The 26,941-nt window shown below is 36.7% G+C and overlaps 3 protein-coding genes across 3 annotated transcripts; 2 read left to right on the top strand and 1 right to left on the bottom strand.

Moving 5' to 3' along the window:
- Positions 1-5,317: 5,317 nt before the first annotated feature.
- Positions 5,318-23,775, bottom strand: LOC134845686 (PRELI domain-containing protein 1, mitochondrial-like). The gene is made up of 4 exons (XM_063862729.1): positions 23,763-23,775; positions 12,635-12,770; positions 7,006-7,255; positions 5,318-5,870 (listed from the first exon to the last, which is right to left on the bottom strand). Exons 2-4 carry the CDS (start codon positions 12,703-12,705, stop codon positions 5,385-5,387), a joined length of 807 nt encoding a protein of 268 aa, XP_063718799.1. The 5' UTR covers positions 12,706-12,770; positions 23,763-23,775; the 3' UTR covers positions 5,318-5,384.
- On the top strand, positions 14,842-18,163 carry LOC134846451 (uncharacterized). Its single transcript, XM_063863810.1, has one exon. It carries the CDS (start codon positions 16,533-16,535, stop codon positions 17,976-17,978), a length of 1,446 nt encoding a protein of 481 aa, XP_063719880.1. The 5' UTR covers positions 14,842-16,532; the 3' UTR covers positions 17,979-18,163.
- Positions 20,352-26,647, top strand: LOC134845687 (uncharacterized). The gene is made up of 5 exons (XM_063862730.1): positions 20,352-20,471; positions 20,710-20,855; positions 23,787-23,948; positions 26,006-26,150; positions 26,235-26,647. Exons 1-5 carry the CDS (start codon positions 20,428-20,430, stop codon positions 26,359-26,361), a joined length of 624 nt encoding a protein of 207 aa, XP_063718800.1. The 5' UTR covers positions 20,352-20,427; the 3' UTR covers positions 26,362-26,647.
- The last annotated feature ends 294 nt before the right edge of the window (positions 26,648-26,941 follow it).

Here is a 26,941-nt window from a genome sequence, read left to right as displayed (position 1 = left end):
GCTCAGATTTGGGAAGGTAGTTTTTGAGAGAATAAAAAACTCGAGAAAACAATAGAACTTTCAATAAATTTTCATACCTTTGGTTCTGCAAAAAGGTGGCGCATAAGCGGATAATAGTCCCAAAACCTGAGTTCTCGGTTGAACACTTGGAAGGGCAGCTTTCGAGAAAAGACAAAATACTTCAAAATAAAGGTAATAAATCAAAAGTTTGGCTTTTCCGAGAATCATAGCATTTTGTGCAAGAACTTGGGGCGTAGCAGTTTATGCAGAAGACATTTAAAAACACTGTTATTTCGATTGAGCACAAAAACTCAGAATTGGGAGAAAATCAAGTTTGCCGAAACTCAGTTCGCCTAAACTCAGTTTTTGAGAAAATCAATAAATTACAAAAAACGGTAAAAACCAAATATTGACTTTTCCGAAGGTCATAACTTATGTGTAAAAAAATTAGGCGTAGTCGATTTAACAAGGGAGTTTCACACAGCCCGTTTTTTTACGGAAGCCAAAATCTCAGATTTGAGAGGGTAGTTTTCGAGAAAAAAAATTCCAAACGGTAAAAAAAATGGAAATTTTATTTTTCCGATGGCCGTAACTTTTTGCATAAGAATTTCGGGCATGGCCTTCTATGCACAGAAGCTGGTAATCAATTAAACTCAAAATCTCAGCTGTGGGCTGGTGGTTTTCGGGAAAACTCAAAAACGGTAAAAGAATCAATTATTTGACTAATCCCAGGGCCAATACTTTTTGTTTAAAAAAATATGAGCGTGGCCGCTTATGCAGGGGAGCTTCCCATATTAGTTTCCTGTTTAACTAAAAAATAATAATTTATTTATTAAATATCAAAAAATATGTACCTCTAGAGCAACTTTCAACTTTTGTAAAAACTGTTCGAATCAAGAATTAAAAACTCATGGTTAGGAAAGAAACTGCATAAAAGCGTGCGTACCAGATAACGAAGTACATTTTGAAAAAAATGTAGCCATTTCTGCAGAAAACATTCACATAACCTGTTATTTCGATTGAACTCAAAAACTCCGATTTGGGAGGGTAGTTTCAGAGAAAATCAAATAAGTACAAGAAACGGTAAAGAAACAAACATTGATTTTTCCGAGGTCCATTACTTATTTGTAAAATTAGATTTTGGTTGATTTTGCAGGGGAGTTTCACACATTGCATTACTTTGATTGAAGCCAAAAAAGCTCAGATTTGGGAAGGTAGTTTTTGAGAGAATAAAAAACTCAAGAAAACAATAGAACTTTCAATAAATTTTCGAAACTTTTGTTCTGCAAAAAGGTGGCGCATAAGCGGATAATAGTCCCAAAACCTGAGTTCTCGGTTGAACACTTAACCTAAGAATTGGAAGGGCAGCTTTCGAGAAAAGACAAAATACTTCAAAATAAAGGTAATAAATCAAAAGTTTGGCTTTTCCGAGAATCATAGCATTTTGTGCAAGAACTTGGGGCGTAGCAGTTTATGCAGAAGACATTTACAAACACTGTTATTTCGATTGAGCACAAAAACTCAGAATTGGGAGAAAATCAAGTTTGCCGAAACTCAGTTCGCCTAAACTCAGTTTTTGAGAAAATCAGTAAATTACAAAAAACGGTAAAAACCAAATATTGACTTTTCCGAAGGTCATAACTTATGTGTAAAAAAATTAGGCGTAGTCGATTTAACAAGGGAGTTTCACACAGCCCGTTTTTTTACGGAAGCCAAAATCTCAGATTTGAGAGGGTAGTTTTCGAGAAAAAAAATTCCAAACGGTAAAAAAAATGGAAATTTATTTTTCCGATGGCCGTAATTTTTTGCATAAGAATTTCGGGCATGGCCTTCTATGCACAGAAGCTGGTAATCAATTAAACTCAAGACCTCAGCTGTGGGCTGGTGGTTTTCGGGAAAACTCAAAAACGGTAAAAGAATCAATTATTTGACTAATCCCAGGGCCAATACTTTTTGTTTAAAAAAATATGAGCGTGGCCGCTTATGCAGGGGAGCTTCCCATATTAGTTTCCTGTTTAACTAAAAAATAATAATTTTTTTATTAAATATCAAAAAATATGTACCTCTAGAGCAACTTTCAATTTTTGTAAAAACTGTTCGAATCAAGAATTAAAAAACTCATGGTTTGGAAAGAAACTGCATAAAAGCGTGCGTACCAGATAACGAAGTACATTTTGAAAAAAATGTAGCCATTTCTGCAGAAAACATTCACATAACCTGTTATTTCGATTGAACTCAAAAACTCCGATTTGAGAGGGTAGTTTCAGAGAAAATCAAATAAGTACAAGAAACGGTAAAGAAACAAACATTGATTTTTCCGAGGTCCATTACTTATTTGTAAAATTAGATTTTGGTTGATTTTGCAGGGGAGTTTCACACATTGCATTACTTTGATTGAAGCCAAAAAAGCTCAGATTTGGGAAGGTAGTTTTTGAGAGAATAAAAAACTCAAGAAAACAATAGAACTTTCAATAAATTTTCGAAACTTTTGTTCTGCAAAAAGGTGGCGCATAAGCGGATAATAGTCCCAAAACCTGAGTTCTCGGTTGAACACTTAACCTAAGAATTGGAAGGGCAGCTTTCGAGAAAAGACAAAATACTTCAAAATAAAGGTAATAAATCAAAAGTTTGGCTTTTCCGAGAATCATAGCATTTTGTGCAAGAACTTGGGTCGTAGCAGTTTATGCAGAAGACATTTACAAACACTGTTATTTCGATTGAGCACAAAAACTCAGAATTGGGAGAAAATCAAGTTTGCCGAAACTCAGTTCGCCTAAACTCAGTTTTTGAGAAAATCAATAAATTACAAAAAACGGTAAAAACCAAATATTGACTTTTCCGAAGGTCATAACTTATGTGTAAAAAAATTAGGCGTAGTCGATTTAACAAGGGAGTTTCACACAGCCCGTTTTTTTACGGAAGCCAAAATCTCAGATTTGAGAGGGTAGTTTTCGAGAAAAAAATTCCAAACGGTAAAAAAAATGGAAATTTATTTTTCCGATGGCCGTAATTTTTTGCATAAGAATTTCGGGCATGGCCTTCTATGCACAGAAGCTGGTAATCAATTAAACTCAAAACCTCAGCTGTGGGATGGTGGTTTTCGGGAAAACTCAAAAAACGGTAAAAGAATCAATTATTTGACTAATCCCAGGGCCAATACTTTTTGTTTAAAAAAATATGAGCGTGGCCGCTTATGCAGGGGAGCTTCCCATATTAGTTTCCTGTTTAACTAAAAAATAATAATTTATTTATTAAATATCAAAAAATATGTACCTCTAGAGCAACTTTCAACTTTTGTAAAAACTGTTCGAATCAAGAATTAAAAAACTCATGGTTTGGAAAGAAACTGCATAAAAGCGTGCGTACCAGATAACGAAGTACATTTTGAAAAAAATGTAGCCATTTCTGCAGAAAACATTCACATAACCTGTTATTTCGATTGAACTCAAAAACTCCGATTTGGGAGGGTAGTTTCAGAGAAAATCAAATAAGTACAAGAAACGGTAAAGAAACAAACATTGATTTTTCCGAGGTCCATTACTTATTTGTAAAATTAGATTTTGGTTGATTTTGCAGGGGAGTTTCACACATTGCATTACTTTGATTGAAACCAAAAAAGCTCAGATTTGGGAAGGCAGTTTTTGAGAGAATAAAAAACTCAAGAAAACAATAGAACTTTCAATAAATTTTCGAAACTTTTGTTCTGCAAAAAGGTCGTGGCGCATAAGCGGATAATAGTCCCAAAACCTGAGTTCTCGGTTGAACACTTAACCTAAGAATTGGAAGGGCAGCTTTCGAGAAAAGACAAAATACTTCAAAATAAAGGTAATAAATCAAAAGTTTGGCTTTTCCGAGAATCATAGCTTTTTGTGCAAGAAATTGGGGCGTAGCAATTTATGCAGAAGACATTTACAAACACTGTTATTTCGATTGAGCACAAAAACTCAGAATTGGGAGAAAGTCAACTTTGCCAAAACTCAGTTCGCCTAAACTCAGTTTTTGAGAAAATCAATAAATTACAAAAAACGGTAAAAACCAAATATTGACTTTTCCGAAGGTCATAACTTTTGTGGAAAAAAATTGGGCGTAGCCGATTTAACAAGGGAGTTTCACACAGCCCGTTTTTTCACGGAAGCCAAAATCTCAGATTTGAGAGGGTAGTTTTCGAGAAAAAAATCCGAACGGTAAAAAAAAATGAAAATTTAATTTTTCCGATGGCGTAACTTTTTGCATAAGAATTTCGGGCATGGCCTTCTATGCACAGAAGCTGGTAATCATTTAAACTCAAAACCTCAGCTGTGGGCTGGTAGTTTTCGGGAAAAGTCAAAAACGGTAAAAGAATCAATTATTTGACTAATCCCAGGGCCAATACTTTTTGTTTTAAAAAATATGAGCGTGGCCGCTTATGCAGGGGAGCTTCCCATATTAGTTTCCTGTTTAACTAAAAAATAATAATTTAATTATTAAATATCAAAAAATATGTACCTCTAGAGCAACTTTCAACTTTTGTAAAAACTGTTCGAATCAAGAATTAAAAAACTCATGGTTTGGAAAGAAACTGCATAAAAGCGTGCGTACCAGATAACGAAGTACATTTTGAAAAAAAAACGTGAAATTAGGACGAAAATTACAAAAATAAATATGTAAACAACGCTTGCTAATCGCAACCGCATTAGGATACAATGCTATTGCCTCATAAGTGACACCAAAAGAGAACTTATATTTGGTGCTCGGGCTAGAAAAAAAACCATCATTATATAAGACTACGCTCAGCTTGAAACTATTTGGCGCATACAACTCGGCACAATTGCATATTGCAATCCCCCGTTTGAAGACTATTGCTCCTCTCATGGGCACGTAGGAGCAAAGGTTATGTCGAATCTGTGATCAGACCTGAAACCAGCAGAGCACAAGTCCTCTTGTTGTTGCAAATCAGAAACATTCATTGCGCTAAGCAACATTTCATACAGATGCAGCAATTTTTTAAAATAGGAGCGTTTTCTAGATTCTAGGCAAAAAAACATGTGCAGAAAATCTAGTCAATTATCTTCGAGCAATCTCATGCAAAAGCAAGTTTTTTTTTCAGAAGCCAATTTGCTTCTCAAGCTGATTGGATGAAAATAGTATGTCTATAATAAATGCCGCATCATGAGCCTAAAATTATTCTAGAATGTTTTGCGGAATCAGCTGATTGTTATTTTTTTTTTGAAAAAGAACCGTAGAAAAAAACGCGAAAAAACAAGTGTTTGAAAAAGTGTTTTAATCAAGTTTTTAATTATCACTTGTTTTTTCTGCCAACCCTGCTACTCACACTAAAAAAAGAAAAAAGAGTAAATTACACGTGTAACTGCGAAACATGGCAATAAGTAAATATCAAATTTGCCTTATCTTAAATTTGACATCAATGAGTAAAGTTTTGCTTCTTTTTGCAATCTAGTTAATACTTCTACCAGCCCTGCAAGAGTTTTTTTCACGTTCAACTTGTATTTTTGCTTTCCAAATGCTTCCAGAGCAGTCCGGATTGCCGGACGTTTCGACGTGACCCAAACTTCGCGATTCACAATTGTAAAATTTTTCAAACTTTCAGACGAAACATTTGACAGCCGAGATTTCACATTGGACGACAGATTTTCTAAGCTGTCCGATTCGGATTCGGTTGTTCTGCGAGAAAAGAGCCAAGACTTCGGGTTAATCGAGGAAAGCGATTTGGTCTGAGATGAGTTTTTGTTTTCAGAGTCGATTAGATGTTCTCTGTTGTAATTTGTTGCAGATGAGTACGTGCAACGCTCAGTCACACACATTGAAGTTCGTTGGTTGAGGTTTTCAGTCACCGTTACGAATAGTTTTCGCTTACGGTCTACGAGGGAATGCTGAAACATTTTGAGTTATTAAATCCAATCAAATTGCAGTTGAAACGAAGGAAAAACATTGCCAACAGACAAAGCTGCTTGAAATTTTTAAAACCCTTTCACCTTCAATAACTTTCATAACATTTCAAAAATAGATATCAATTTGAACCTCTCTAAATACTGCTCATGATTGGCATTTAGATTTAGAAAAAACTAGATCGATAGGAAATTTTTTTATTCCTCTGGAAATTCTGAAAATAACAATTGTGACTTAATTAAGCGCAATAGCAGGTTTTATTCTCTAAAAAACCAGTGTTCAATGTCCATTTTGGACAAAATTTACTTCGATTTTAGGCAAAATTCTCTTGTTATTTACAATGAACAAGAGCAAACGATCAAAACTACCCTCTATGAAAGTATCAGAGTTTGGTTTCACAGACTAACCAATGTAATCCGGGTCTGAAAATGCCAGATTTCCTCATCTGCACTAAGATTTTTTACTTCGCGTGAAAAAGTAGGAAACATCCGAGTTTAGTGAAGTTTTCACATTGATTAAAACCATTTTTCACTGGGAATGTTTCACGTCGCATGAACAATTTTTTTGCTCTGCTTATTCAAGAAAGAATTCACTACGATGCAAAACTTAGTGCAGATAAAGAAAACTGGCCTTTTCAGACTCGGATTACAGTCATTGACACCAAATATTGATAATTTCATAGAGGGTAGCTTTTGCTCATGGTCATTTTCTCTTATTCTATGTAAAAACTTCGCAGAAAATTGAAGAAAATGTTGTCCAAAATGGACATTGAAAACAGTCCTTTTAGAGAATAAAAACCCAACTTTGCGCTTAAATTGGTCCACTGGTGTACATTCCATTTTTGAAACTAGAAGCCATTCACGTTTTTCGTGACACTCCCACTTTTTCTGTTCGATAGTTCAGTTTGACTTAATTTAACAAAGAAAATGAAGTGAACTTAAAAAGAAATCGTAAGTCAAACCGCAAAAAAAATCAAACTTGAGCGTGAGCTAATTTCCTGCAAAAAGATACAAAAAATATCAAGACTTTTATAAGGCAAGTATTAAAAGTAGCATAACATCGGCTAAACTGGTGATCGCCTTAAAATCACTTAAAATTTGATCCACTCATTTTTCTCACTTCGATGACATGTACGAATGATGTATTAGTGATACGTTGGGCCCACTGGGGAACGATGCTCCTTTTAGTGAACATTCTCACAGAGTACAATTGAGCAGGGCGCTCTTCAGAAACACCACCACCACTCCCATCCACGATTGATGAGTCAGCAAGAGGGGGGTTAGTGTTCACAACTGCAGAAGAGGCAGCAGTCCAAGTTCTCTGCAGAGTGTCTTCTGAGGTCACGTGTGGCGAGTATGAGTTGGGGTACCTGGACATCAAACTAATATTAATTATTTTTTTGTTCCGACATCCGACCACTAAGACTTGAATGCTTTTTTTCTCACGCAAAATTGTTGGTAAGGTTTACCAAACAGCATGGTAAGTTAGCCGACAGGCAATGCAACGAAATACTAAAGGTAAAAAATTGTTTGAACAAAAATTATAATATAAAAAAAGTTATTCTTCGGAATTTTCGACCAAAGGTTTGTCTCGAATATGCGGAGAAAAACACTTTCCAGTATTGAATAAAAACTGAAAAAATTATCAAACACTTGAAACACTAACTAAACACTTGATGGGTTTCAAGCCTCATTGTATTATACCATTTAAATCATTATTCCGATGCCAAAAATTCATTTCAAAAAACCTCATTTGGTGTCGAGAGAAACTGGTCTGAAGACCTTTTTCAACCTGACTTTTACCTTAACAGTAAGACCCTATTTTTGGAACAACTTTACTCATTCAGCTGTTTTTTGAAGAATTATTTCATTTTTTTACCGCGGCCAGAACTTTTTGCGCTCTATGCACAGCCACCGGCTACTTTTAGTTTTACAACCATTTAGTGAAAGCGTATTAGTGCTTTTCAGGTGCCTGCAAAGTTGTTATCTGGAAACAACATCCGATTATTTTCTGAAAGAGCAAAGCAAACAAGCTGGCTTTAGAATAAGTACCAAATATTCCCAATTTCAAAATAGCAGTTACAAAATTAAGATGCTTTAATTATTTTAAAGCAGTCTTTAAACAGTGCAACTTTCCAATTGAGTCCTCGATAAAGTATGTACCGCACCTTTGAAAAACAACCTTTCAAAAACTACATGTCAAAAACTACAAGAACATTTTAACGCAAAGCGATGCCTAACTACGCACCACTTGCAATGGATCACAACAGCATGGTAAGTTAGCCGACAGGCAATGCAACGAAATCCTAAAAAAAAATTGTTTGAACAAAATAATAATATAAAAAAATTACTCTTCGGAATTTTCGACCAAAGGTTTGTCTCGAATATGCGGAAAAAAACTCTTTCCAGCATTAAATAAAAATTGAAAAAATTACCAAGCGGTAACAAAGCTATTTTTCGTACAGAAAGCACACACACTTAGACAAATACATTTAACCACGCAAAATTTGACGACTAAAGCGATGTATTATAAACGGATTACGCTTTTTAAGCAAAAACAAATTGAACTTTCCACAAAATGTAGTTGAACGAACAACTAAGAATTAACAAAACAAAACTACTAATAGCACATATACTAAAATGCAGACATGCTAAAAATTGTCTGAGACTGAAGTCTCCGAAAAATTCGACAGTTGAAGAACATAATTCCGTAATCTCTTGGACAAATGTTTATTCAAAAAAGTCTTGGATAACACTTGCTAACCGAAAACTCAAGCAGCTAAATTAGCTCAAATTTGAAAATACACAGTTTAAGGACACAGCCTAAGCCTCAATTTTCAAATACAAGCAAACATATCACAGATAACTCTGAAGAAAGATAGCCTTCCCAGGCTTTCACAGTTCACTTTAAATTTTGACAAAAATTTGATAAAAAATTCAAAAACGAAAAAAACCCACTCTACGCCATCTATAGTGTTTTTTTTAAGAAAAATTTAGAAACATAGCCAACAGACAGTTGAAAAAAGTCAGTGAACGCAAAGACTTCGAAAAACACTTTTTTTAATAAACTCAATTTTCTAAATTCAGCGAAACAAATATATGGCCTAAGGCCAAGAACAATTTATGATTGACACTTCATGATAAAATTAACCCCTTTTGAGAAAACTGGTGTTTCAGATTAAGTTTTTTTCCTTTGGGAAATTTAAAAAATTAATTCCATTTTAGAATCAGATATCAATCACGTTTTTTCGCGCCATTTACGCATTTTTAATTGTAGCGAATTTTGCCACCCTTTCGCAAATTAACTTGAATTGAACTCACAAAACGCACACATATCTAAGGGCATTTATACAAGCATTACTACGTATGAATGGGCTTCCATAGTTATAACAGCACTTTTCACAGAGGCGAAGCGTAGCATAGCATCACCTGCGATACAAAAATGTATGACTATTATTACCAGCAAATAAAACAAATATGAAATTTTTTTTTTAAATCTTCAACACGAAAATTTTTTTTTGTCAAAAAAAACTTTGAAAAAATTGCAAAAAAAACACAAAAATCCCGAAGTAAAATAACCAGCACCATTAGAAACTTTCATTACACCATTAGAAACTTTCATTACACCATTAGAAACTTTCATTACACCATTAGAAACTTGGAAAGAGCTTTCAAAGGGCTAAAAAGAAACCGAACATGTTTGCCGACAAAAATTAGCAGACACGAAACCTATATATTCGAGAAGTTTTCAGTTTCAACAAAAAACAGGTCCCGACTGAATAAAAAAAACTGGGATTTGTCGTCTCAAGCATGGGTGTTACTAATTGCACAGCCCTTATTGCACAGTACACTCCTTGAATTAATAAAATCACAATTTTCAAAAATTTTCAATGGACAGCATGAAAAAAAAATCAAAAAAATAGCGAGAAAATAGGCAAAACATCTTGGATTTCATTTACTTGCCCAATACCGGAATACACTGAAATATTTCTTAATTCGAGTAAAAATTCCCAAATTTTTAGCAAATTTGGTGCCTCGGTAACTGAGTCAACAAAAAAAGCTGGCCGGATTCGAACCATTGACCTTGGTCTTTATGGTCTGGTGTGTTACCTCTTCGCCACATGCGCGAACTAACGTCTGACTTTTGATTTGATTCGAACCAAGGTAAATGATTCTAGTGAAAATTTTTCCTGAAAAGAAAAAATAAAAAATCATCACGATCTATAAGAGTCTGAACTAACTTCATGAACTCTTCGTTCTTTAGCAGTGGCTAAGCTCCATGAGCACCATCAAGCGAACCAGAGAAATTAAACACAAAAAAGTCCAACTCAAATAGGGAAGTTGGATTCGTAGCGTGCTTTGTAAGAAAACAGATTTTTTTAACTGTTGCAAGCCTGTAACAAATATCTACCCATAAACTATGTAACCTCAATTATTGCAATCCCCATGTTTCTAATACAAAAAGGAATAATCTGCCATTTTCCCTGATAGAGAGAGTGGGTTGAATAAGGATACGTAGTCCAAAACAAAGGGACGAAGCCTAGCCTCAATCATTGCCTCAGCTCATACGTAGATGATTTCCACCCCTTTGCTGAAAGACCCGACTTTGAGACAAAAACGCGCTCACTAAATAGTTATATATGCAACACCTTTCAAGTTTTTCCACCTCTCGTAAGCTAGCATTCGCGTCCTCTAAAGGATCAGTTACCTTGCTTTTGTCTTACAACAAAGATTTTAACAAATTTCCAAATGTCTTTTTGAACAAAGAGCCTCTCACTCTTAATAAAAATCCAAAAACTTTATCGGTTACTTTTGACCCGACCCTATGCTTTGCAGCTCACTGCAAGAGCCCTGCTGACAAGGCTCGTCACAGAATAGACGTCATGAAAGCGTTAGCAGGTTCCTCTTCGGTTCAGTCTAAAGAAACCCTAACTTTAACTTACAAAGCCTTAATTCGCTCTTATTTAGCTCGAGCCTCCTCAACCTGGGCGCATGCCGCCAGTAAAACGTCGATTAATTACATGCAGGTCACCCAAAATCGACCCCTCCGTGTAATAATTGACTCAACTCTTATGAGCTCCACTGCCCACCTGCACACTGAAGTCGAGATCCTGAAGTCCCAAACCACGACTCTAACTTCTCGGTTTTTAATCTCCACATACCGTTTGCATCACTCACATCAATTTTATCACTCTTATTCCCCACCACGTCAAGTTAGACAACCCATTTTAATTGCTTTTAAAGGCAACACACGCCTTTTCAACCGACCAAAACCCGTCACAAAATCTTAACGACTCAGAAGAAGTTTCTACTTTCGTTTTTAAGCAGCAAAAATCCCTTCAAACAAAACCATACAAACCTCGTAACCAAGATCTTAGCAGAAACCCCTCCCTCAAAAGTCAATTGTATACCACCTCCAAGCATCGACCCCTCAGAACAGTTCCTTCTCAGAAGCACCCACTGTATGCTTTCCCAACTTCGGTTTGGTTACAGTCGGCTACCTCGCCCGCATATACAACCTATTTGTCTTTGAACTGTCTAGACAAAAGTTCCTTCCCACTCCGGAAGTGGTCGGAAGAAAAATCGTTTTGCCGTATATTGTACCTGAAGTCAGTTTTAGAGCACTGAACAGAAACGGCTTTTACTGAATTTTCTGGTCGAGTCATGCAGCATAGCAAAATCTGTTGCTAATTACTCGCTACCATTTTGGACCTTTTTTGCAAGTTGCAGCATCTGTATAGCTATGACTCGTGTGATACGGAAACCATTTTATGACATATTTTTTGATAATGATCCGAAATAGTTTTCCATATTTTTTTTTTCAAAGAAAGCTGGAAGTGGGTATGAAAACGCTCCCAAAAACACTATTCGTTGGTGAGTATGTTCAAAAATCAAAAGTTGATTTTCAAAGACTTGGCGGAAGTGCGCATCAAATCTCAGTAGTTTTTTTTGTGGTTCGGAAATTTTGCCTTAGATTTTAAAAATTTCATACAAAATGTCAAATTTAAGTCTTTTTCAAGAAAGTCGAAAACTCTTATAATCTTTTAAGCGCGATAACATGGTAACCGGTACCGCAACACATCACATCAAAAGACCTTTCGCAAAACTCGGCCTTGCCAAGTAGCGACTGCTTGCTTCGCTGCGGTTAAGTTCGGCACGAGCAATATAATGCCCGAGAATCAGTGTTTGTCGCTTATCTCGATTGTAGTAAAAAATAAGTTTAATTATTTATTTTTTATGAGTTGTCTCTTTCCTTAAATGTTGACAGTTGTCTTTTGTTGCCAATTGTCGTATTACGATTTCAACTATGCGGCAAAAGATTATTATTTGTCGTACTTTTTTGCCAAAGTCTGAACAAGCTTCTCCTGTCTCTTTACATCCTTAATCTTTCTACAAGTCAACCCTGTCTGTGGATTTGCCCTACGGCGTTCATAGGATTGCGGGTTCTCGCAATGCAATAGGAGGAAACCGGACGCGACCTCGACTATTATCCTATGAGCAGTCGTGGTCAAGTGGGTTAGGCACATCTCTCTTAACACGAGGATCATGCGTTCGAATCCCGCTTCGGTCACGGCTGGAGGGGTCCCAGTGTCATCAGCCTCCTCAAGGTGGGACCGGCTGCGGCAAAATGGATGACATCTCCCCCTCCCCCACGGTTGGTCCTGCACTGAGCAGGCCGGGGGCAAATAAAAAAAAAAAAAACCGGACGCGATGTGAGGAGGTCTTGGTTCTTTTATGCGACGACTGACCTGAGCCAGAGTGCCTGGCATACATCTTCCCAGGAGAAGCAGAGCAACTGCACGCCACTCCACGACTTCATTGCCACATAAAATTACTGCACACTCCAAAACACACCCGCAAAAACAATGCAACAACTCAACACCTGAAAAGACACAATGCTTATAGTCAAAATATGCCATTTTTTGGTAATTTTTGGAACCCCCGCCCCAGTTTTTGGACAAATTTTAGAACCCCCCCCCCCGAAAAATTGCAATCTTTACAATGTGCCACGCTCCCTATTAGACATTAACTGAATCCGATAAATAATAAAATTGGTTTAAAAAAATTGAAGCTTAAAAACTGGAGCTCAAATTTGTTTATTTAATAGGCATGAGATACGATGGTAAGTATCAAGTTTTTCTCAACTTAAGTAGTTCTTTTAACATACACATCGTTGCTTTTCTTTAAGCCAAGACCTTTTTCATTGGATCTTGACAACAGAACAATTACATTTTTCCCTATGACACCAAGTTGAGAATCCACCCATGAAGAGAACTATATCAAAGACGAAGCGAATGAGAAAGAATATTGTACCTAATAACGACCTTACTTGAGAAAAAGCGATGGTGGGACTATTTAGAAGGATCAAGGGCGGATCTAGGATTTTCTCGAGGGGAGGTTTCAAAAAATTTGTCGACCTTTTTTAGGTCGACCAAATTGATTTTCCAAGCTATCGCCCAAATCACTAAAAATACCTTGCTTTGGCCAACTTTTGCGCGCAGGCAAATTTTCGAACAAAACAGGCCAAAAAAAAGACGTTTTAGGCACTTTTTGGACAATTTTGACCCAAAAATTGTGTTTTTGCTCCCCCACATCTTGTTATGCTTCGAAACTATTATCGAATGAAAAAAATTGAGTAGTTTTTGAGAGTATCGAATATCTTCAGTTTTCAGTTAAAATAAAAATTTTAAGCTCAATTACGACTCCACATGTGAACTGCAATTATCGATCACTTTACAGGTTAAGTTTGTGATCAAATTTCAAATATGACATGGCACATGCTGTTAAAATGTGCAAGAGAATAGCACGCTTTGGCATTAAACTGCATCAATTATCATTATAATCATCTCCAGATACAAATGGTCAATCAAATTTCAAATTTATCTTTTGAAACATTTTCGAAAACATTGTTTAATTTCAAAAACATTGCAAATATTGTGGTATGTTGTGAACAGCGTGATACTACTGGAGTTTTCTTCGTTTTTAAGAATTTGGAATTTAAGATAAAAAATTAAAATCAGAAAAAATTCAGTGTTGGCAACACAGAAGTTTCTGGCCACTAACACATTTTGACAGAAAAAAATTTCTGGATTATCTAGGCGTTGTTTTTCGACGGAATAGACGATAGCGTGGATCAAATTAACATCCTTCCATACCCCGACCTAAATGCTCGAATCTGATTGACTCAAAATTTCCAATCAGAACCAAATTAACATCCCCCATGGCTTTGGGGGATGTTCACTTGCTCCGATAGCTTACTTATTAGTATAAATGCTTTTTCTTCCCATACCGAACAAGAACAAAGCCAATATTTTATAGATCTAAACATGCAAATAGATCTAAACGGGAAAACATACAAACAGATTTTTGTCGACACTGAAAAAAAGTTTGGAAATTTTTCGTTGCAGCTCGAACCACCACTGAAGGTACTTCAATATGATAAGTCAATTGATCTTGTCGCCCACCAGCGGATTTATGTGGGGGGGGGGGGGGGGGGGTTGCGGGGGGGGCGGACGCTATCTCCTCAGGAATTCGACCCCCTGCCGACCCAAAGAGTCCCCCCTTTGTACTATTTTGAGATATTCATATTCCATATTTGGTGACGGACCTTAAAAATTTTCTAAAGGCGCCATTATATTCTAATTTTTTTTTGGGGGGGGGGGGGGGGGGGAGCGTGCGCCGAAAACACGCAATTTTTTGGTCAAAATTTTCCAAAAATTTCCTAAAAACGCCTTTTTTGGACTTTTTTATTCAAAAACATTCCTGCGGCGCAGAAAATTTGGTCAAAGTGGGGTCTTAAGTGATTTAGGAAAGCTCAGAAAATCATCTGATCGACCTAATAAAAAGGTCGACAAAATTTTCGAAAATCCGCCTCGCCTTTGAGAAAATCCTAGATCCGCCCCTGTTGTCCCCACATGTATACTTTTATTACGTGCGTTTGCGAGGGGAAAACGAATCCAAAATCAAAACTCCTTCCCACACATTCCAAAGATCCGCACGAAACGATCAGGGCAAGATATCGAAATCTCATTACACTTCTAGTCATTTCAAAATTGGTCGGAACAATCTGTGCTTTTTATTGCGTCTAAAAAGTCACATTCCGTAAAACTTTCATTGATATTAAACTTCATTGAAATGAAAACGCCACTGACATTGATTGATCGAATTTGAGTCATAATTTAGAAGCAAAATGGTACACCGGTGACATATTGTCAGCTCAGCGGTAGTCAAAACTGTTCGATTCATTTTGAGATTTTTTCGACATACAATCTACTCGTGATCTTGTTAACTGTCATCGGAATAATAGTCGATGATCAACTAAACTGATAGCGAAAAAACAACCAGTTCAAAAACGATGGGCAATGGGAATTGAGAGAGCCTTTCATCTCCGCACCGCTTTTATATCTCTTTCTTTTTCATTTCCCCTTTAGAGGGTAGAGGCGGAGAAATCGGGAGGGTTTTTCTTGGATTTGTGAAGGGTGGGCGGTATTTTTCAAAAGATCAAAGGCTACTCCCGGGGCGCTGGTCGGTGGGTTGAATTGGTAAATCAATTAGTGCATTAGAGTCTATAGCAACTGCATTGGACGTGCATGGGGTGATGTATTGAGAGGCGGCTCTTTGATGTTGCCGCCTGCACCACTAAGCACAGTCAGTTCCCGTCAATATTTGGAGAGACGCACGACAGCTCGTTTGATTGACAGCTCCCAAAGGGAACTTCAAAGGAGCCGCCTAATCAGTGACAGTGACATGAACCGTCCCTCCTGCCACCAACAGCACCGCCACTACAATAGCAATTACAATTATACCACCACTACCACCCCCCTCTTTCTGTTCCGCTCCCTCCCTTATTTTACTTGCTTCTCTCTCTTTACTCAAATTCGAAAATATATCCTCTCAATTCAGTTGCTAGCTTTCAACTCAATTCCTTGTATCTTGTTTTACATCAACTGAAAAAAAAACAGATCCAAACCATCTTACAACCAAACTTGAGATTGAAATTCAAAGCTGGAAGGAATTTTAAGAACACCACAACTATTTCTCCGAATTTTCCGAAAGTTAAGTCCGGAAACCTTTACAACTTTATGATCTCAAAACTTACCACTAAGTAAAACGGTCACCAAAATCGGCGGTCACAACAAATTCGACTCCTGTCAATTTATAATCTCCATATAATATCCAAAACTATACCTACAACACTTCAACTAATAAACTCAGCCCCGTCAATCAAAACAACTCTTGCTAAACGTGGCAAGAGATATTCGCTTACAAATAGCTCTTCTTAACTTATCAAGACTCCAGTTAACTTTTGGTGACATTAGTCAGTCACGGAGTCCAAATTAGTCCAGTCGGATTAGAGCCGAGACTTATCGAGAATTACGGATTAAACTATCCGACACTTATCCTCCAGTAGCTGGAAAATTGGTGATCCAGGCAAACCTCACACGCTCAAATCGCACTTTCCAGATTTATCAGAAACTGTCAATTCCAATCGCTTCTTCAAACCTCTTCAATTATTACAACAATCATAAATCACTGATTCCGATCCAAACTTCAGTTCTCTATTGCTTCAGAAAATATTCAACTCTTCTTTTTGTTTTAGTCAAAACACATTGAGTGTTCGAAAGCAAAAACTATTCGATTTAAAAAATGTCTCTCAAAATAGCATTCCTAGTTGCTTTCATTGCTTCCTTTATTCCGGTCAACAGATCCTCGGCAATTACAAAACGAGATCCGAATGCAACTCCAGTCGAAATTTGGGCTCTGCAGGCATTTTCGATGTTGGACGCCTTAACATGCCGCCAACTGTACATTTTCGATGAGGATCTCTGCGACCGCATCAAGATCTCAACACATCGAACTCAGATGAACTTGTACCTCAGCAACGAGGGCAAATTGGGAAACTACACAGTTGCGTACCCGGACAACGGGTTCGAGCAAGATCCCAGACACTCAATGGTTCTTGGAATTGATCCATTCCCCGAACTTAGCATTCCGCACGTTGTCTTCATTTTCTTCTTGGATAAATTCTCTTCTAATCAATGTGAACAACGTTCGGGTCAGTTCTACAACAAATTCTGTCTGTATCTCGCTCAGAAGAAACAATGCGGACAGGACTTAAACCTCTACTGTCAGTTGAGATACTTGCCTCTCGTTTACGAAAACGGAGACCATAAAAAGTCTCAGCAATTCAAGTGTCACGAAGATGTTCTTGTTACGGCAACCTGTCCCAAACCAACCGAGTTAAACAAAAAAGAGCCTCTTTGTGTGCAACAACCCGATCACCCAGTCTGTCTGAAATCCAGGAAAACTAACCTTTGCCAGAATGACATCATATGCGACTACGGGTTCATAATTTCGGGCGGCTGGAACGAGATAAACGGACGGAAACAACTCGAAACTGGAGCTCTGGCAATGTACAAACAGCTCACTAAGCAAGGATTTCACGTTGACAGTCTAAGGCTCCTGGTGAATAACGCTACGAGTTACCGACGAGCTAAGAACCAGGAACCGGAGGTCGTCTGGGGTGCCCGAGACAGAGCCGAGATGCGAAGTAGCATCCGAAAGGTCTGCAATCGGGAGTTCTGCGCAGATACTGTTGTCATATACCTCTCAGGAGTGACAGCCGACGATGGGTCCCTTCTACTTTGGGATCTCAACCAGGACGGAGTCGTGAACAACAACGAGCGCTACTCCCCATTCCACCTACTCAAAGACACCGCCAACTGCAAAGCGAACAGGGTAATCCTCATCGTCGATTCCACGAACACAGAATCTCTCATCACAAAAATGTCGCAGTCTAAGGGCAAACACGACAACATGATTGTCATCGGAGCTGGCAGATTCGGACAATTACCAGACGATACTTTCGTTAAAGTTTTCACTGAGTTTTCCGGAATGCAGTTTTGCCTGGCGGAAGCACTAACGGATGTTGAACGACACAGCGAAATCGATCCATTTTTGATGCTTCCCGAAGGCAGCACCAATGTCAATGTGACTCTAACAGGAGCGACTTGTAGTCGACACAGTAATTTGCCGACTAAGACTTCCGGTTGTATGCAACTACCTTCAATGATGTGGAAATTATTCACATGAGCTCCCCGAAATAATCACACCAAACAAAATTCCAATGAAGAAACTTGTTGATGATTTTATACCTAAATACTTGTTCTGATATAGTTCTGTTCCAAGTTTCACTCAAGCAAATGTCTGAGTTTTATCTTTTAATTTTGTATCATAGAGCAAACTAATTGATAAATATACAATACATAATGGAAAAATACAGCAATTTAATTTAGATACATTTTCTACAAATTGTCTTCTTCCACAACACTTCCACAATTCATAGAAATTCCAATTCCGCGTGGAATTGAGCGATTTTTATTAATTTTAGCAGATGTCGATTTTTTGTCTGGGTCGGAACTCAAAAAATTCACCGCCTTTTAGTCAGTCAAAAAAAACTCAAAGCTGTACCAAATAACCAAGACGTACCACAATCATATAAGTTATTTTCAGCCTACACGATCATGGTATGAGGCATAGATAATTCCGATTATTGCACGAGCTAACGAAGATTAGAATGAGAATCATCAACGAATTGGGTAAAAAATTGAATCAAAATGGCGGTCGTGGTTAGTGTGTTTAATACGGAACCTCGCTATTTCGTGGATACCGTACTTCGGTTGCAATGCACATGCTTGCAGAAGATCTTAACAGCAGCCCAGAAAAATTTCCAGAACACATGGTATTGCGTCTAAGCATAACAGCAGATAGAAAAAACTGGAAAATGCGCGAAAATAAGTTGCATGGCTTTGATGGCAGCTTGGGATTAAGCACTTCATAAGTGTGTAAGCCAGCATCGATTTTAATTGAGTCAGCGAGGAAGAGCGGCGGCTGATGGCACTATCCGTACTCATACCGCTGCCATCCTACCTTAGCCTCGAGAGTAGCATACACCTGCTTCAATATGATAACGCTTGAAGTCAACATAAATATTCTTTCACAAGTACCGTTAATTTGTCACCGAAGTGGGCCAAGCGAGTCAAGTTGAAATGAACCACGCGCACATACGAACTTAGGTTCCAGAGAAGGCGCTTCCAAGAAGCGAACTGGCAAGCATACGTTTGTAAAATGCCTTCAATCCACACGCACAAACGGCAGACACAAGTCGCACATTTTATGCATAAAAAAAAAGCTTCTACGCAGAATAAAGCTTAAGTTCACAAAAAAATGCGAAATTATTGCAAATTTGAAACACTTTCTCTGACGCCCTAAGAACTAGTGTTTGCTTCGAAATGCTCGCTCAAACTTGACAGTTTTACATGATGACTTTCTTAGAACTCATTAGATACAAAAACAATAAATAAATCAACATTCGCCCCGGTTGTTTAGTAATTTCAAGTTTCTCAAAAACATCTGAAATCGCAGAAACAAGCCTGACAGAAAGTAACTAGTTGCCTCGCAATTATTTCAAGAAAAAATATCGAAAATCAGACTTCAAAAAACATTTCTTTTCAAATTGGAACGTGAAATCTACTGGTTTTAGTATTAGTATACGACCTTTAAATGCATGATGCAAACAGATTTCACCCGACAAATTTTGCCCTATTATTTCATAAATTATTAAACCATCAGCTGTCCCATTGATTGATTAAACTTGCATTTGTTACTCCATTAATTAGGAAGGTTGAATGTACTCATACAATCGGGCTGATACGCGTTGCACGCTTGCCAGTTCCGGAACAAGAGCTTTTATTGAAAACGAATGGCGGTTACTGGCAGATAACGCCAACCCGTACCCACCGACAGTTCAACGGGAAGTAAATTTTTGCAAATGGACGAAACCTGCTAGAAACCAAAACAGCGCGCAAGCTTTCAATTTGGTCTGAAATGTAACGAGATCTGAAAAGAAGGAAAAAATCTGCGCTAGCAATTCAAAACATTAATGAGCCTTCCTTATATTTTAAAGTAAAAAAAATCATCTAAAATTAAGCGGGAAACAAAAAGACTTTAATTTAGTTCCTTCCAACTCGTTTGAAAGGTCGGAACAAAAAACCTTGTTTGATTTGAATTATTCGAACTTAAACTTTGAGTCTCACATAAAAAATCAGAGAACCACTTTACTGGTGAACAAGCAATAATTAGCTTTAAGTTCAGAGGAAGCTAAAAATAAGGATGAGAGGTAAGCTCTCGTGAAGAACAAAAAGACTTTGACGGATCATGTTCCTTTCAACCAAACATCTGCTTCTTGGATGGAGAACCGAGTACCAGTCAAATTCAAGCGCCTATTCATTTATCAATACGCCAGATGATATGTACAATCGGATTAGCCTCAAATACAAAACATAGCTAAATACTTCCAATCGAATTAGTTCAAAAATACATTCAAATCCCTCGGCCAACAGACGTCTGCATTTTTGAGGACTCTTTCACTGTAGGTAGCCATTTCACCGGCAGTTCCTGCTACTTACCATTACATTAACAAACGCCTCTTGAGAAAAAAAACCATATTTGATCCTGCACTGTAGAATACTCAAACGATTCGATGTTCAACGTAGCAAGAGGGGAAACTAAGCCAACAGAAAGAAGGTAAGAAAAGTATCTATTAACTAATTAAAAATTTGTAACAAGAGGGAATTAAAGCCAAATTTGAAAATGAGAACTTACTTATGAAATCCACTTTTTTTCTAAAACGATAATTCTATTTTCAAAAATGATGATCCCCCAATATGGGATGCTCATCGATGCTCCTCCAATATGGGACTATGTTAGTAACATTACTTTCTTTACACCTATTTTTTTATTTTATATTTATATATTATTGTAGCAAAATGGACAAAGAAAATAGGACTTCTGCGAAAGCCGCGAACAAATTGAAGGAGATCCGCGCTCGAAAGTGGGAGGCAGTGTCCAAGGATCTCAGCGACTGGGGAGTTCCCGTTAAAAACTGCCAGAGATATATATCTGATTACGGTCAGTTCTCTTCAATAATCATAGACAAATAGGTCTACAATAGGAAAAAACATATGAAGATTGTGGGTGTCAAGATTTTTGAGAAACTGCAGTCGATACAGACGGTGAACCCTTCATCACAGAAGGAACGAAAGGCTAAATTCTTTAGTGCGCCAATCACAATTCTGTTGTCAACAATTGGAAAAAATTAAGCCAGGAAAACAGTCAATTGTGGAAATTTTAAAAGGCGTCGATTCGTTGAGATCTTAAGCGCATTTGGTCCTTCTGTCATTCGACCGTAAAAAACCTACTGGAATAAATTTTTACAAAGGCAATGGAAAATTTCGCATATCTTTGCAAACCAAACTCCAATCAAAATAAAATATAAGGTAAAATGAAATGAATTCAAACGTGAAAATATCGGAGGTTGTTAACTAGCTTCCTAATATACACAGCGTTAAAAAAAATCGATTTTAAAAATCTATATTCATTATCAGAAAAAGTTTACTTTCGTATGAATGTTTCTTATAATTTAATATCACAAAACCGCTCATACCAACAAACCCTGTTTAAAAGAAGCCAGTCGATACGATGTAATCAAATGCAAAAGCCCAAAACTGCAACACGTTTCACAGAAAAGCATTTAAAAAGCAGAAATGACATATCTTATAAACTAAATAGAAAAAAAAATGCCCAATAATTCTGTTCTGTTGTTACAGGTACAATTATTTAGTAGAAACCGAAAACAAATCCAAGAAAAATATTGAAAAAAAATTTCAATATGAAAAATCAAAGTTTTGCACATCAGGTAATCCGTCTTTCGGCAAAATTTCACACAAAGCGAAGATACGCAAACACTATCGAGAACACGACAAAAAGCAGCTCTATAAAAAGCAAAAAGAAAAAGTAGAAATGAGCCCCGAATTAGCAAAAGTTAGACTACGTCTGAGATACTAACCTGCGACTTAGAGATTAAGAGTCTCACACCTAACCAGTCAGCCACGGAAGCTTGATACGTAATAGCCAACTACTAGTCATAAAAAACAGAGCAGATGCTATTTCCAATGCTACAGTGAAAAATCTAGATAAGTGAACACTTTTAATGGACCTTTTTATTTGCGAGTTAGTTTAGAAAAAAGAAGGTTCGTAACAATACACCAAGCTGACGCTTGTGTATAGAAGTAAGAACATTAAAAACACAACAACCAAATTAGGTTACGAAATAACAATAGTACACGCTATAATACGAAATAATACAATTACACAGAGATGAACCGGAGGTTTGTACTTCTTGAGATACAAAAAAAAACAAAGCGTTACAAGCTAGCCGAAAAGAGATGAGATGTTGAAAAAAACATCTGCCGAAACTTTCAAACCATTAACTCGAATGAAGCTCTATTTCGTAAACATAGCCAACCGACTGCTGAAAAAGTGTCAATGGAGGACTCAAAGAAAAATGATAAAATTAATCAAAACAAATCCCGGCCATTGGGTTTCAATGAAAAAAATATCACCTTAAAGATCATTGAAGTTCAAGAATCTTTGATGAATGAACTTTCTTGATAAAATTAACGTAAGTTGAAAAGCTAATGTACCTTCCATTTAGCAAACGAATATCAATTGAAAACCAAATGAATATCAATTGAATTATAATTGCAAGTTACTGGGCAGCACAAAATTTAACGACCAGTTTTATTGAAAGAAACAAAAAATATATATTTTTTTGCTTTTTTCAAATTGAGTTGCTTTTTGTGTGTGGTTATTTAGTCCATTTGTTTTTATTAGTTTTCTACTGAGTGCACTTAGGTTAAATAAAAGAAATTCCTTGATTTCCTCTCTTAAAGTTGAGTGAATGTAAAAACTTTTGCTTTTGTCGATCGGCGCAAGACTGCTCTGGATAATGATATCACTCAACTTGGGTCCAGATGTGACGCTTTCAAATAGTGGACGCGACAGATAGCATCAGATGTCTGCAAATGGCACAACCTCAACCTCCCGACAACAGGGAGCGCCGATTGCTCGCGAAGCCCGGGTTTTTGGGTTCAGGGCGTCGAAACCTGCCAGGCTGTTCCGTCTAATCACTCAACTTATTCGGATGATTTATAGTGATGCCAGAATTGCGTGGAAAAAATTGAGCTCCAGAATATAAAGTTCATCGCCACTTTCACTGGTCGGAATAGAAAAAATCAAATAACAAACCGCGAAAAAGTAACTTGGAGCGAGAATTTTTAAACTTATTCCAGAAAAAACGCACAGCCTAAATGAATACCTTCACAATGTTCCTTGACAAAAAAAAACATTTCGAGAAAGACACAGCAAGCGATAAATTATGATTGCAACAACATTTAGCAAGCGTAACTATGCCGACTATCTTTTGGTAGTCGCCTGTTCAGCCGAAAAAATGATGTTATGAAAAGTTTGGAGTTATGAAGTTTGTTCCCCTCAGGCCTTTCTCGTTCTAAGCATTGTACAAGCATAGTCGTTTTAAGCATTGATTTTATTATGAAGTAGGTTTTGAAGCGCGTAACCTCTCTTTGAAGCGCGCAAATTCTGTAACTAACGATTTTCACGTGAAAAAAAATATTACCCGGATCTAAAATCTTGTAATCAATTGCCAGGGTAATTAGACACATTGTTTTAACAGTTCTACATAAATTCGGCAATCAGCAGACATTAAATTCTACAAAGATGTATGAGGGAGAGCATCAGATATGCTGACAGCAGAAAATGCAAAAATTTCAAAAAAACAGCTTTCTATGACTTTTGGAATTTGAAGTCATTAATCATTTTTATTGGTTTAAGATAGTGAAATGAGCTACTTTAGTTGAAAAAAGGGAATTGACCAATTGGCATGGCAGTACGCTTGCCATCTTGGGTTTGTAATCATGACATGCAAAACTAAATTGCTATCTTTGATAACTTTATTATATTTAATAAGTTTTTTGGCTTCAGGGAAAGACAAGATGATAGAGATGTGTGAGTGCTTCAAAATATTTGACCATACCGAGACAGGCTACATCAGTAGACCCGAGATGGCACTCGTCAGCAACTGTCTCGGCAAGGCGTGGAGTCGCAATTTCATTCAGCGCATGCTACAAAACTGCGACAAAAATGGTTAATTTATTTGCATCAGATCAACTTAAAATCTCATCTACCTTCTTAGATTTTCCACTCCACTCAAAACTGCTTAGCGCTGCGTATCAACTACTCGATTTTGATTGACTAAAAATTTCAAATAAAACAAAAGTTAACATTCTCTCTCCTAGAACGCTTTAGGGGGCGTCAATTTGGTCCTTTGCATCAATTTCTCATCTTGTATTTTCAGCATGTAAGATAACTAGCGCGTAGCGCACCTTTGGTGATTTCTAATTTTGACAACTCATGAAAAAACCGCATATATTGGAAATACGATCTGCATCCTTTGGGTGTACCTTGAAAGCACCCAATTAGAGGGTTGGTAATTTCAAATTTTGTTAGTTTTTTTATTCAAGCTTTCTTTATTCAAATTTTGAAAAACCATAAAACTTAGTGAATTTTTTTGTTCTTTGAAATTTTTTTTAACTTATATAAAAAATGTCACATCTCGGAAACTGAAAGCAATTGAGCAGTCGCATTTGGACGCAAGATTTGCAGCTCTTGAGAGTAATCTCACAGTACCCAACTACAGCGTTGGAAATTTCAAAATTAAGTTTTTTAAATTTTTTTGAAAAAAACCATAAGAACGCCATTTCTCAAAAATTACAAAAATTTGAGAAGAAATACTTCGAGATATGACTCGCAACCCCTGAGAGTACTATAACAGCCCCCAACTACAGGGTTAGGAACTTCAAACTTTGAAAAAAAATTAAATTTTGAAAAAAAAAATTGAGCAGTCACATTTGGAGGCGAAATTCGCAACCCCTGGGAGTTCCTTTACAGAGCCTCAAACTTGTGGAATTTTTTATATCTAAGTTCTTTGAACGTTTAAAAAAATGACCTAAACGTCACATCTTGGAAACTAAAAGCTTTTGAGCAGTCGCAATTGGACGCAAAAATTGCAACTTAGAACTCCTGAGAGTACCCTCACAGAACCCAACTGAAAGGATGGGAATTTCAAACCTTTTGAAACTTATCTAAAAAATTAAAAGAAATTATGAAACACGTCATATATCAAAAACTACAAGGGTTGTAAGCAGTCAATTTTGGAGGAACAATTCGCAACCCCTGGTAGTACCCTGACAGAGCTTCACTATGAAGATGAAAACAACAAATTTTTTGAAATTTTTTATATCTAATTTTTTTGAACATTTTAAAAAAGACCTAATAAACGTCACACCTCGGAAACTAACAGCATTTGAGCAGTTGCAGTTGCACGCAAAATTTGCAATTTAGAACTGGTGATAGTACCCTCTCAGAACCCAACTACAAGGGTGGGAATTTCAAATCTTGATTTTTTAAAAGATAAGTTTTCTGAAACATTGAAACAAATCATAAACACGTCATATCTCGAAAACTGCAAGGATTTGAACAGTCATATTTGGAGGCAATTTCGCAATCCTTGAGAGTACTCTGACAGCGCCCCACTACAGGGTTACTAATTTCAAATTTTGTGAATTTTTTTTCATTAGAGTTTTCTGAAAAATCACAGAAATTCGTCGTATCTCGTAAGCTAAGAAGATTTAGGCATTCATAATTGACAGCCCAGACAGCATCCCACTATTGGGTTGCTAATTTGAACTCGGTAAATGAACACTGAATTGAAAATGGAAAATCGAAAAAATATATATTAACCATGGCAATATGCGATATAGCTGAAATTTGCAAAAACTCTTTCGTTTAATATGCAAAAATTATACGTTGAAAAAGCTTAAAGATGGCGAGATAGTGAAGACCGCATTTAAATATATTAGGGATAAAAATAAGCCCCGAAAAAATAGTTTGGAAAGATTTGAGATAATTCCATCAAATTTATTGTCTTTCAATTACTTCGAAATTAAAAACAAAAAACTGACGTAAATTAGTGGTAAGCTTCACTCATTACTAACAAAATTAATGAGAGCCTTCTTTTCATGAGAGTCTTCCTTCTCATTTTGTTTGTCGTTAGTCTTTACATTGGCGGATTCAAAGGGATAGAACAGTGTCTTTAGAACTCAAAATTTCATAACTGTTTTCTTAAGTCCCCCTCTGTTCAGGTGACGCAGTTCTCGATTTCATGGAATTCGTTGAGTTGTACATTAATCACGAATCAGAATTCCAGAGCCTTCTCAATGATCTCAAGGTTGCCTTCGAGGTTATGGACACCGATCAAAGTGGTTACCTGTCGCCAGAAGAACTCAGGTAACTATCTGCATGTATGCTGGTGATAAAGTTTTGAGTTAATACTTTTCTTTCAAGTTTTAAATTTCAGGTTAACTGTTTTAGGATAGTTATGGACAAAATTGGACGGCCTATGTCAGATGAAGAGACAGCTCATTTTCTACTGATAGCAGACAAAAACGGAGACGGTGAAATTGATTTTGTAGAATTTGCTAAATTAATCATTAAATAATTTTATGAATGCATCAGAAATTAATTATTTCAAAAAAAATTCCAAAAACACAGCCTATTGTTTTTAATACAATCATGACATTGAAGTAAGAACCCAGCCAAATTGCACTATTTGACTCCCAGGATAAATAACTCTCGCGACAATTATATGGCTTGGTTTTTTCTCAATACTATTTGTGAAAATTGCCATCGCTGAATAATTCTCAAAATTTGTATGAATTTGCTATGCTAAAGAAGTGTCCAATCAGCAGCAGCTAGACAACAAGCATCGAATACAGAGGCAAAGCCGAGCTTCGCACCACTTACATATTTTACAAGAAAGCCGCTACGTCGAAAAAATTCAAAAAGGTCGAAAAAAACTATATCTAACTCCAACTCGACAGAATAAATAAAAAGCAAGAAAATTTAACAATCGGTAAGAACGCAGAAAATCAGAAAGCAGAAACCTATAAACCAAGAAGAAACTTGAAAAAACAACAGAAAAAAACTAATCAACCCCTCATAACACACACACGAACAATCTTTTATAAGAATTTCAAAATAAATGTTAACGTTTTTGAAGAAATTTTTGCTAAAAAGTA

This window comes from Symsagittifera roscoffensis, chromosome 5, assembly GCF_963678635.1.
Source record: "Symsagittifera roscoffensis chromosome 5, txSymRosc1.1, whole genome shotgun sequence".
Taxonomy (NCBI): domain Eukaryota; kingdom Metazoa; phylum Xenacoelomorpha; order Acoela; family Convolutidae; genus Symsagittifera; species Symsagittifera roscoffensis.
Note: the sequence above shows the minus strand (reverse complement) of the source record. Positions and strands in the feature narration are given on the sequence as shown.

Excerpts from the sequence above, each read along its gene's own strand:
- LOC134845686 (XM_063862729.1), bottom strand. The coding sequence starts at position 12,705 with ATGAAGTCGTGGAGTGGCGTGCAGTTGCTCTGCTTCTCCTGGGAAGAT. Across the intron at positions 7,256-12,634 it reads TGCCAGGCACTCTGGCTCAG|GTACCCCAACTCATACTCGC; the intron begins GTCAGTCGTCGC and ends TTTGATGTCCAG. Across the intron at positions 5,871-7,005 it reads CATTCGTACATGTCATCGAA|CATTCCCTCGTAGACCGTAA; the intron begins GTGAGAAAAATG and ends AAAATGTTTCAG.
- LOC134845687 (XM_063862730.1), top strand. The coding sequence starts at position 20,428 with ATGTTCAACGTAGCAAGAGGGGAAACTAAGCCAACAGAAAGAAG. Across the intron at positions 20,856-23,786 it reads GAGATATATATCTGATTACG|GGAAAGACAAGATGATAGAG; the intron begins GTCAGTTCTCTT and ends TTTTGGCTTCAG. Across the intron at positions 26,151-26,234 it reads CTGTCGCCAGAAGAACTCAG|GATAGTTATGGACAAAATTG; the intron begins GTAACTATCTGC and ends TAACTGTTTTAG.
- LOC134846451 (XM_063863810.1), top strand. The coding sequence starts at position 16,533 with ATGTCTCTCAAAATAGCATTCCTAGTTGCTTTCATTGCTTCCTTTATT.